Raw genomic sequence first — 12630 nt, 5'->3', positions numbered from 1 at the left:
ACTTAAAAATAAGACAGTAAGTTATGTATTACACGTATTTTACCACCATTTAAAATATAAAAATAAAAGCAGTTATTACCAGAGTAGGTAAAGAAAAGCAAAGACCCACTGCACAATGTCTACAAGATGGATTTTAAATATAAAGATAAAAATAGGTTGAAATTTAAAATTTGGAAAAAGTTAAGCATAAGAAGCATAAGGAGTAGCTAAATGCATGTCAAACAATATAAACATCAGAACAGAAAGAAAAACCAAACACAAAGAGGGACACTTCATAATGACAAAAGCAAAAATAGATCAGGCAGCTATAGCTATTATAAATATATTTATGTCTATTAATAGGGCCCCAAAATACATGAAGCAAAAACTGAAATAGCTAAAGGGAGAAAAAGTTCACAATCATAATTGTAGGTGTAATACATCTCTCTAAATAATTGATAAAGCAACTAAGTAACAAAGAATCAGAAGATCTGAACAACATTTTAAACGACATTGACCCTCCCTGGCTGGTGTGGCTCAGTGGACTGAATGCCAGCCTGCAAAGCAAGGGGTCACTGGTTTGATTCCCATTCTCCCAGTCAGGGTACATGCCTGGGTTTCAGGCCAGGTCTCCAGTAGGGGGCGCGCAAGAGGCAACCGCACATTGAAGTTTTTCTCCTTTCTCCCTTCCCCTCTAAAAATTAAAAAACAAAAAAATACATTAACCTGACATTTATAGAACATTACATCTTACAACTTCAGGATATATATATATATATATTAAATATTTTATTTATTTATTTGTCTTTAGAGGGGAAGGGAAGGAGAGAGGAAGAGAAACATCAATGTATGGTTGCTTCTCATGTATCCCCTGCTGGGAACCGGCCTGCAACCCAGGCATGTGCCCTGACTGGGAATCGAACCGCGATTGTCTGGTTCACAGGCCCGTGCTCAATCCACTGAGCTACACCCGCCAGGGCAGGATACATATATATTTCTTAATTGTAGTTTTTCCATTACCATTTATTCCCCTATACCCAACCGCCCTCATCCCTTGCAATCACCACACTGCTCTCCATTTGAGATACATATTCTTGTCCGTGAACATGGCCCGTTTCCCAAGAAAAAAAATATATTCTGAGCCTTAAAACAAGTTTCAATACATTTAAAAAGACTGAAATCTCACATTTCCTGTGACCACAACAGAATTAAACTAGAAGTCAATGTCAGCAGATAACCATGAAAGGCCCAAATATTTAAATAACTTCTAAATAACCCATGGGATCAAATAAACAAATCTCAAGTTATAAAATATTTTAAATTCAATGAAAATTAAAACACTGCACATCAAACTTTGCATATCCACTTAAAACAGCACTGTAAGAAAAACAGCTTCTGATTCTACCATTAAGAAGAGAAGAAAGGGCAAATATCAATGATCAAAGCTTTCAACTTAAGAAATAAAAGGTCAAATGAAAGTCAATGCAATTACAAGGAAAAAATAGAACTAGAAAATAAAGAAATAGAAAACAAACAGACTTGCGGTCAAGACAGAGGTGTAGGTAGACACACTGTGCCTCCTCAAACAACCAAAATACGGACAACAATTCAGAAACAAAGTAACAACCAAAACTGAAAGAAAACTGAACTGTATGGAAGTCAGACAGCTAAGGAGCTGAAATAGACACATTCATCCAGACCAGAAGGCAGGGCGGAGCGGGGCAGATGAGCAGAGAGGGGTCGCAGCACAGGAAGCAGTGACACCGGGCACTCAAGGCACCCCAGGTGTGCAAGGCAGCACTGGGCAGACCCTGGGCACCCAGGCAGTGGATGTCAGACCCCGGTCATGGAGTGGCAATGAGCAAACCCAGCAAGGCGGCGATTGAGAATTGTCACCGTGCACAAGGTGGCTGGCTGACCAGGCAGCGGTCCTACATTTGTGCCCAGATAACTGGGGAGTGAGACAAATCATGCAGCCCAGGGTCCTAGCACCGGGAAATAAAGCCTCAAAACATGGGTTGAAAATACTTGTGGGGGTTGAGGCACAGAGAGAGGCTCCCACCCTCACAGGAAAGTTCACTGGAGAGACCCACAGGGTCCTAGAACACACACAAGCCCACCCACATGGAAATCAGCACCAGAAAGGCCCAGTTTGCTTGGGGGAAGCAGCGGAAGGGACTGAGGTGCAACAGAGAACAGAGCAAAGCGCCATTTTTTCCCTCTCGGATCCCACCCCCATATACAACCTTACGACCCAGCAACTTAGGTTGCCCCACCCTGGTGAACACCTAAGGCTCCGCCCCTCATACATTCAGGCATGAACAGACCAAAACATTATGGCTGAAGCAGAAAAACAGCTCAAAGCCCCAGAACGAATACTCCTAAGCAACAAAGAGACAGCCAACCTATCAGATGCACATTCAAAGCACTGGTCATCAGGATGCTCACAGAACTGGTTGATTATAGTCACAAATTAGAGGAACAAATTAGAGGAACAAATGAAGGCTAAACTAATTGAAATGAAGGGACATGCACAGGGAACCAATAGTGATGGGAAGGAAAGTGGGACTCAAATCAAGGGAGTGGACCAGAAGGAAGAAAGAAACAACCGAACAGAAAAGAAGGAAGAAACAAGAATTCAAAAAAATGAGGAGAGGGTTAGGAACCTCCAGGACATCTTTAAATGTTCAACATCTGAATCATAGGGGTACCAGAAGGGGAAGAGGAAGAGCAACAAGTGGAAAACTTATTTGAACAAATAATGAAGGAGAACTTCCCCAGTCTGGCAAAGGAAATAAAATTCCAGGAAGTCCAGGAAGCTCAGAGAGTCCCAAAGAAATTACACCCAAGAAGGAACACACCAAGGCACATCATAATTTCATTAGCCAAGATTTAAATGAAGGAGAGAATTCTAGAAGCAGCAAGAGATAAGGAGACAATTACCTACAAAGGAATGCCTATCAGACTGTCAGCTAATTTCTCAAAAGAGACCTTACAGGTAAGAAGGGGCTGGAAAGAAGTATTCCAAGTCATGAAATCCAAAGACCTACATCCAAGATTGCTCTATCCAGCAAAGCTTTCATTTTAGAATGGAAGGGCAGATAAAGTGCTTCTCAGAAAAGGTCAAGTTAAAGGAATTCATCACCACCAAGCTCTTATTATATGAAATGTTAAGGGACTTATCTAAGAAAAAGAAGATGAAAAACATGTATAGTGAAATTACAGCAAACTCACAATTATTAATAACCACAGCTAAAATAAAAAACTAAGCAAACAACTAAAACAGGCACAAAACCACAGAAATGGGGATCACATGGAGGGTTAGCAACAGGGGAGTGGGAGGAGGAGAGGGGGAATAGGTACAGAGAATAAGTAGCATAGATGGTAGGCAGAAAATAGACAAGGGGAGGGCAAGAATAGTATGGGAAATATAAAAGCTAAAAAACTTAAGACACATGGACATGAACTAAAGGGGGGAAATGTGGGAGGGAGAGGGTGTGCAGGCTGGAGGGGAATGAAGGGGGGAAATGGGACAACTCTAATAATATAATCAATAAAATATATTTTTTAAAAAAGAAAACAAACACTAGGGGCCTGGCTGATGTAGCTCAGTGGATTGAGAGCAGGCTGCAAACCCAAGGGTCACCAGTTTGATTCCTAGTCATGGTACATGCCTGGGTTTCGGTGAGGTCCCCAGTGAAGGCCACATGAGAGTCAATCACACCCTGATGTTTCTCTCCCTCTCTTTCTTTCTACCTCCCCCCTCTTTAAAAATAAATAAATTAAAAAAGAAAACAAACACTAGGAAAGAATCAACAATACCAAAAGCTAATTTTATGTCAATAAAAGTGACAAACCTCTAGTTGAACTGACCAAAAAAAAAAAAAAAAAGGAGAGACACAAACTGTCAATATCAGTAATGAAGAGCGGACACTTCTATTGATCCTACAGATATTAAAATGACAATAAGAGAATACTGTGAATAATTCTATGCCAATAAATTCAACAACTTAGATTTAATAGGCAGCAAATTTCTGAAATAAAAATTACCAAAACAGACATAAGAACTAGAATCTTTTCCAATATTTACTAAATATTCCAATACTGACTAAAGAAATTAAATTTGTAATTAAAAACATGAAATATTTCTATTTTATATGTTAACATAATTTAAAGTTGTATAAATTTTGTATAAAAACACAAAGAACCTAGAATAGTCAAAGTAATTTTGAAAAGTCACAGTAATTTCAGAAGACTTAACCTATCTGATTTCAAGATTTGCTATAAAGCTACAGTAATCAGAAGTGTGGTACCATATGGATGGACATATAGATCAATAAAACAGAAAAGAATTCCCAGAAGTAGGCCCGCACCTATATGACCAACTGCTTTCCAACAAAGGTGCCACGGTAACTCAGTGAGGAAAGGACAGTCCTTTCAAACTGTGCTGGAGGAACTAGCTGTCTCTACGGAAAGAAATAGGAGCCCCTCCCCTGATGTGAGGGTGGCCAGACTCGAACCGGACGTGGGCAGAAACAGACATCACCTCCCTGTAAGTGCCCTCGGAAACCAGCATTGCAGCCTCCCCCTGCCGCATGCCCGTTCCTGGAGAGGGGTTCTCCCAGGGGCAGGAGTGCCAGGCACCTTCCCCTACCCGGGGCGGGTCACGCCCTAGCGCCCCTGTCCATCTTGCCATGTTCTATATAATTTTTTAGCGACTGCCAAGCTGCACGAAGGATCTCCAGCTGTCTTGCCACAGCCTAAGATATGCCTCAGGTGCAAACTTCCCTTAATAAACTCTGTTAATTGCCAGATGAGGTCATTAGCCACTTTCTTTGGTCTTTCCCTGCCCTCTGCCTACAGAGGTGGATGTTCAGTCATCAGGCTTTTCCCCGCGTCTGAGGGTCGTAAGGGTCATGCACCCTCCACTTAATACCTACACGGCACTCTACGTGAATTATATCTCAATGAGAATTACATTCTCAGTGGAAAAAATATATGAATCTTGCTCTTTGCTTCATATCCTGTATAAAAAAATAAATAAAATGAATCATAGCCCTAAACATAAAAAGCCAAAAATATAAAACACATATAAAGAAAATAAAAACGAAGCTTTTTGCCACCATGGAATAGGCAAGAATTACTAAAGCAAAAAAAAAAAACAAAATAAAAAATGCACAGACTGTAAGAAAAAAATGTATAAATTGGGCTTCGTCAAAATAAAAGACACATCTAAGAAAATGAAAAGGCAAGTCAGTCATGGACTGTGAGCGAACAGCTGACACATGCACACGCTCTTCATTCTACGTGTGTTCTGTACGCATCCTGCACATCGGTCCTCGGGCAGGTAACCAAGGACGTGGCTGTGTTTCTAAGTGAGTTACAGCTAACAAGCTAATATTACAAATCCTTTACATTCACAAATATAGTTCAAATACGGAAAATTTAAGGTAAAGCATACTTGTTCCTCATAATTACCTTCAGATATAATTGAGACTCCACTACTACACATAATTAGGTATGCTGTTATGTCTAATCAATTCCAGTTACCGTATTTTACACTTATTGGTCATCAGCAATGTTTTGTATGTATTGGTCATTAATCTCCTAAAGACATATCAATCCAACAAACTGGATGCATTTAATATTCTTTAAAGACAGATAAGCTGAAGGAAGAAGAAGCCTCTCTTGATATCTTACTCTCAAATTACTGAGAGAACTTTACCTGAGAAATAATTACATATCCTGTCAAAAACATCAGAAAAACCCACAAAACGTTTCCAAGATAACACATTCCTTATTCAATATCCAAAAATAAATAAAGGCTTTCTAACTGAAAGCACTTATATTCCCAGACTAAGTAAACATTAAAAACACAAAGCTTAAGGAAAAAAGTCTCGCTAAATAGTCCACTGAGTTACACTAAGTATTTTCTACCTAACAATTTCTCAAATTCAAAAGATATGTATTTCCTCAGAACATGTCAATGAGACTTCATTTCAAACTGTTTAGCCTGTGTTATGTCAACACAGCAAGACTCCTTGACTACCATAAGTCACATTAGTTGACTGTGAAATTTCTCAATCTTCTTACCATCTTGGGATTGGTGAGTCTATACACCAAACAAACTAAATACATTACTGTTCCATTAATACACAGACTCTTATATGAACACCTACATTTGAGAACCACAAGCACTTTCAGAGTCAGCAAGGTACAGCTTTTTAGCTGCGTGGCTGAACTTCTTGCAGGCTGGGAGTGCGGCATTATGGGCCAGAACGGACAGAAAGTGGGAAAGGCTGTGAGGCCAGAGGAGGTAAACCCGACGCACCGACATGCCTCTCACAACCACCGACAATCTCAGTGGAGAAAAGACCAATTAAAAAATGAATGATGTTGGGTCAACTGAGTAGCCAGTTAAGAAAAAAGAAAAATCTATAATTCCTACTTATTCCAAGCATAAATTCTACACTGGGATCAAGGATTTAAATGCAAAAAAATAAAATCACAGCCCTGGCGAGGTGGCTCAGTTGGTTGGGGCATCATTCCCCACACAAAAGGCTGTGGGTCCGATCGCTGGTCAGGGCACATGCCTGGGTTGTGGGTTTGATCCACAGATCAAATGGAAGGGCAGAGAGAGTGCTTCTCAGGTAAGGTCAAGTTCAAGGAGTTCATCATCACCAAGCCCTTATTATATGAAATGTTAAAGGGACTTATCTAAGAAAAAGAAGAGAAAAAATATGAACAGTGAAAGGACAGCAAACTCACAGTTATTAACAAGCACACCTAAAACAAAAGCAAACTAAGAGGACAGCTAGATCAGGAGCAGAACCATAGAAATGGAGACCACATGGAGGGTTAGCAACAGGGGAGTGAGAGGAGGAGAAGGGAGGAGAAGGCACAGAAAATAGCATAGATGGTAGGTAGAAAATAGATAGGGGGGAGGGCGAGAATAGTGGGGGAAATACAGAATCTAAAGAACTTGAGACACGTGGTTATAAACTAAGGGGGGAGAGTGGTGGGGGAGGGGTGTGCAGGGTGGAGGGGAATGAAGGGGGGAATAGAACAACTGTAATGGTATAATCAATAAAATATATTTTAATAAATAAATAATAAAATAAAATAAAAAATAAACATAATCTTATTTTTGAATTTTTTCAAATTCCTCTACCAGTCTAAAAGTCAGGTTTTCCTATTAAAAATGGATGTCAAACTATTTCTTGAATGCTTGTGATTCTCAAACGTGAATTTTCTGGAGAACTACTTTTAATGTAAATTAGCTGAATAATGCAGTAGTGCATAACTTTAAGTTCCAACTTGCCCTTGACCCCACCAGTGTGTGTCCACCAGCATGGCTCCGGCAAAGCAAAAGTCACCAGTTGGATTCCTGGTCAGGGCACTTTCCTGTGTTGCGGGTTCAGTCTCTGTGAAAAGCAACCAATTGATTTTCTCTCCCTCTTTCCCTTCCCTTCCCCTCTCTCTAAAAAATAATAAATAAAATAAGAAAGAAAGGAACAAACGAACTTGTCATTTAAAAATCAGCAGCCTAAAACAGTGACTTAAGAATAATTTTGCCAAGTTAGGGTCTGGAAGTCTCAGCACAGACTGTGAAAGGGAGAAAATTCTTGACAACTGTAGCCAGTACGCACATCTCAATTTCCTTTTCAAAGAACACTGCGGGAAGGGAGGGATGAGGGGGCGGGGAGAAAGGGCGGAGTGGGAACAGGAAGAGGGGGTGTTACAATAATAAAGTCTCCCAGGCTGCCTTCTTCTGGTACAGTTTAACCAGGCTCCACCCACGGACTGTTTTCTTTATAGAAGGCACTGGAAGACCTGGATAGGGAGTAAGTACACTGTGCATAGAAAACTGCGGTAGCTTCCAAGCCTAGAGAAGGGGGGGAGCAGGAACAGATTTGGAAAAGGGGATCGTAATCACCTTTCCGTCTAAGGAAAAGCTGGGAACCTCATTTTGTTTCAAGGAAACAAAAGCTATGAGTCAGCTTTTGCCAAAGGTCTATTGAGTGGGTGAAATGGGCCTTTTGCTCCTGATCCGAGCTCTGCTGCAGCTTTCTCTTCTGGCACAGCCAGTTCCCTCCTCTGAAGCCTATAGGCTCTGGCCTGGGGCCAAAGAGTGCCTCCTGCAGTTAAAGGAGTCAGGTGGACAAACGGCTGTTTTTTCTCTTCCCAGTGATGACTTCCCAGTGATGACGCTGCCCATTTTTATCCTCCGGCTGGCCGTCAGCATCCTGGCACTTCCCATGTACTTGCTCAACTTTCTGGGCTTGTGGAGCTGGATCTGCAAAAAATGGTTCCCCTACTTCTTGGTGAGGTTCAGTGAGATGTACAACAAACAGATGGCCAGCAAGAAGCGCGAGCTCTTCAGCAACCTGCTGGACTTCATCGGCCCCTCCGGGAAGCTCTCCCTGCTGGAGTTGGGCTGTGGCACGGGGACCAACTTCAAGTTCTATCCGCCTGGATGCACAGTGACGTGTGTTGACCCCAACCCCAACTTTGAAAAGTTCTTGATCAAGAGCATTGCTGAGAATCGACACCTGCAGTTCGAGCGCTTCATGGTGGCCACCGGGGAGAACATGCACCTGGTGGCCGATGGCTCCATGGACGCGGTGGTCTGCACCCTGGTCCTGTGCTCCGTGGAGAGCCAGGAGCAGACCCTCCAGGAGGTGTGCAGAGTGCTGAGGCCGGTGAGTGAGGGGGCTGTTAGTAGCAAACACCATCACCAAAGGCAGTCCTGTCAATTTCAGCTAAATTCAACAGTCTACAGTAAAAAGTAAACTAGAGAAGACACTATTGAATTTTTTAAAAATCTTAGAGTGGGAAAGAAGCTGTAAAGGGGAAGACCAATAAATCTGAACACATAAAATTTTAAAACTACAGGGAAAAAACTACTACAAACAAAGTTAAAGTAGAAGAACTTAGAAATTCTAAGTATTTGCCAGGGATGACAGACAAAGGGCTTTAACTTCCTTCATAGTAAAAGACATTACAAGTCAAAGGTCAATAGGATTTTCTAGATCAGTAAGAAAAACACATGACAGACAGTTGGCGATTCCAGTGGCCGCCGCCAGCCCTGCGGAGATGGAGGCCCAAAGCCCCACCCCCCTGGTTGCTGGTTTCGGTGTGGATCCCCCACTCCGCCCTCCCCGCAGCGCCGTCCCGCCCACTGCCCGCCAGCCGCTGGCGGTGGCGCAAGGCCTGAGGGGCGGGAGCCTGCTTCCCCTGCTGTGGCCTGGACCAGGATCCCGGCTGTCCGCCACCCAGACCTTAGTCCCCTGAACGCGGAGCAGCTGCAGCCCGTGGCCGTGGCTGTGGAGGGCCTCAGCCGGCCCTGGCCGAGGTGTGGCGTTCTTTACAAATTCGAGGCAAGACCCCCACCAACAGAAAGGTTATGACTTGTTTTATTGAGGTGGCCTGGAACTGAACCCGTAATGTGCCCGAGAAAGGACTCACACCAGCTGTCCCCGTTCATGCCAGTAAAGAAGTTCTAGATATGGGAACTAGTTTGGGACTTGGCCATGCACTTGCTGCTGTCATTTCAGTTACCACGGTACGTGAACTGGGTGATGAGCTTTTTGGTAGCTGCCTGTGGCACGCGCTCTGACCATTTGATAGTGCTGGCTGGGGCTGTGCTGGTCTCGGGCTTGATGACCCGCTACCAGTTTTGTTTGGCTGTACCGCCTCCGTCATCCCTAGGGTCTACACCTACTATGTTCCCACTGCGTTATTTGCCATGTTTGGCTTGGGAAGGCTTATCGATGGGTCCACAGGAAGGTCAAATGAAACTGAAAGAAGTTCAAGCAGAATTAAAGGAAAATGGTGAAGAATTTCAATGAGCCAAACTCTGAAATAGACCAGATGTTGAAATGGGTACAAGCACGGTACCTCATAAAAAGTGGCTGCACTCGATTTCACCCTTCTTTGTTCAGGCTCTTACATTAGCATTCTTTGCGGAGCGGGGTGATCCCTCTCCGCTAACTACAGTTGTTTGGGCGGCGAGAGCGCCCCCTGCGGCGGAGCAGTGGGAGGGACAGAGACTGGGCTTACCCGCTCCGTCAGCTCAAACCGGAGGAAGGAGGAGAGCACAGCAGTCTGTCCTTGTCCGAAGTGTGACGATCAGAGGAGGCGACGCATTTCTGGCATTTGCTGCGTTATTTATAAGTCTTGGTTCTGGTTTTGAATAAGCTCTTGAGACATCTGTATTTAGTTTAAGATGGGTAACTCTTGTGTTTACGTAGGTGTACATTGAAACTGAAAGTGATGAAAATATTGTAAAAAAAAACAGAATAGTAGGCAAAGAGCAGGAACCAAAATACAAATAAAAATAGGCAATTACATGACAAAAATGCTCTTACAATTAAAGGACAAATTAAAACAAGATATCATTCTTACCTGTTACACTGTCAGAGACTTTTAAGGTCCGCACGGTGTTAGAGTGAGCTGGGAGACTGGACACCCTCATACGCATTGGAGAAAGTGCCTTCTTTGGAGGGCAATTTGATAATATCGAATTATTTTATGAAATTTATTGCAGTGACATTGGTTAGTAAAATTAATAGGTTTCAGGTGTGCACTTCTGTAATGTGTCATGCATGTTGCATAGTGTGCTCACCACCCAGAGTCAAATCTCCTGTCACCACACATTTGACCCTCTTGACCCTTTGCCACCTCCCCACTCCCTTCCCCTCGGGAAACTTGTTGCCTGTGTCTATGAGTTTCTGCTTGTTTTGTTTGTTCATTTGTTGTTTTCAGTTCTATATCCTACACAAGTGAAATCATACAGTTTTTTACTTTTTCTGAATGATTTTGCTTAGCATGACATTCTGAAGACCTACCCGTGTTGTCACAAATGGCAGTTTCTTGTCTGCCGTTCCCAGTCACATAGATACATATTTAGGTGTACTCTCCCCCACCCCCCGACACACACACACACAAATAGGCTCATATTCTACATCACTTTCTACACTTTGATTTTCTCATTTAACGTTACCTCTTGGGGGCTCTTTCATATCAACATAGGTAACTGTTCCTTGTTATTTTTAACAGCTGCACGAAGTCCTTTACACTATGTGGTGATTTACTTGAAGAGCAATCTTTCCTTGCGGCTGAGTAGTATTCCGCTGCATATTTGCCCCACACCTTCCTTATCCAGTCCTCTGTGAGGGACGCTTCGGTTGTTTCCACGGCTTGGCCGCTGTGAATGATGCTGCAGTGAACATAGGAGCACATCTATCTTTACAAATAACTGTTTTCTGATTTTTCGGTAGATACCCAGAAGAGAGGGGGCTGGATCATATGGTAACTCTATTCTTAATTTTTTGAGACTTTTCTACACTGCGTTCCACAGTAGCCATCCCAGTTTACATTTCCACTGGCAATGGGTCAGGACTCCTTTTCCTCCACAACCTCCCCAGCAGAGAAGAGACCATACACACTGAACTTAGGGACCTCGGTCATAGGGAGGATTTTATCAATTTGATCCTGACAGCAAGGGAAGCAGAAGCAAAAGCAAAAATATCAAAATCTAAGGGGCACATACTCCTTTACCCAGTATGAATTTATCCCACAGCTCTACTGCACAAATGTGAAAAAACTCATCCACAGGCAAAAATATCCACTACAGCTTGTGTAATAGTACAAATTGGAAATAACCTAGAAGTCCATCAACAGGAGGCTATTCCAGTAAATCACCACATCGTGTAAAGGACTTCTGTGCAGCTGTTAAAAATAACAAGGAACAGCCCTGGCTGGTGTAGCTCAGTGGATTGAGCACAGGCCTGCGAACCACACGATCAAGGTTCGATTCCCAGTCAGGGCACATGCCTGGGTTGCCAGTTCCCAGGAGGGGACTCATGAAAGGCAACCATACATTGATATTTCTCTCCTTCCCTTCCCCTCTAAAGATAAATAAATAAAATATTTTAAAAAATAACAAGGAACAGTTATCTATATTGATATGAAAGAGCCCCCAAGAGGTAACATTAAATGAGAAAATCAAAGTGTAGAAAGTGATGTAGAGTATGAGCCTATTTGTGTGTGTGTGTCGGGGGGAGGGGAAGTACACCTAAATATGTATCTATGTGACTGGGAATGACAGACAAGAAACTGTTATTAGTGTTGCCTCTCGGGAATGGGATGGCAGCGGGGAAGAAAGAATGCCTTTCTGCAGAGTTTGAAATTCTTAATACCTCTGTGTAGTTTGCACATATTACCTTTATCATTTGTTTGAAAACTAGTTCAAGATAGCTTTATTCCAAATATACTTGAACGTAAATAAAGTATGGCTATCTTAACATTTGAATTTCCTTTTCTAGGAGAAAAGGGCGTTCTGCAATCCCGCCTTCTATTTTCTTTCTTTTTTTTAAGATTTTATTTATTTATCTTTAGAGGGGAAGGTAAGGAGAGAAGGAGAAAAATATCAATGTATGGTTGCCTCTCGGGAGTCCCCTGCTGGGAACTGGCCTGCAACCCAGGCATGTGCCCTGACTGGGAATCGAACAGCGATCGTGTGGTTTGCAGGCCCGTGCTCAATCCACTGAGCTACACCAGCCGGGGCCCGCCTTCCATTTTCTAATAGCAGAAGTGCTTCGGGAAGAAAAGGACTTGAAGATAGGATTTACAGGCAATTATATAATT

General features: G+C 42.7%; 1 protein-coding gene across 3 annotated transcripts in view; it reads left to right on the top strand.

Annotated features, from left to right (window-relative positions):
• The first annotated feature begins 7829 nt into the window (after positions 1 to 7829).
• TMT1A (thiol methyltransferase 1A) overlaps positions 7830 to 12630 on the top strand; it is a 30450-nt gene continuing 25649 nt past the window's right edge. For 2 of the 3 annotated variants that reach the window (XM_037030912.1, XM_037030910.1), the window contains exon 1: positions 7830 to 8681. In XM_037030912.1, the coding sequence (XP_036886807.1) occupies positions 8010 to 8681 (672 nt within the window). In that variant the 5' untranslated portion in view covers positions 7830 to 8009. Of the gene's footprint in view, positions 8682 to 9994; positions 10152 to 12630 lie in introns of all 3 variants that reach the window. The other variant, XM_037030911.1, reaches the window with a different exon arrangement.

This window comes from Sturnira hondurensis, unplaced genomic scaffold, assembly GCF_014824575.4.
Source record: "Sturnira hondurensis isolate 20B ecotype Veracruz unplaced genomic scaffold, ASM1482457v3 Scaffold0020903, whole genome shotgun sequence".
NCBI classification, from domain to species: domain Eukaryota; kingdom Metazoa; phylum Chordata; class Mammalia; order Chiroptera; family Phyllostomidae; genus Sturnira; species Sturnira hondurensis.
This window is presented reverse-complemented; position numbering and strand designations above follow the sequence as displayed.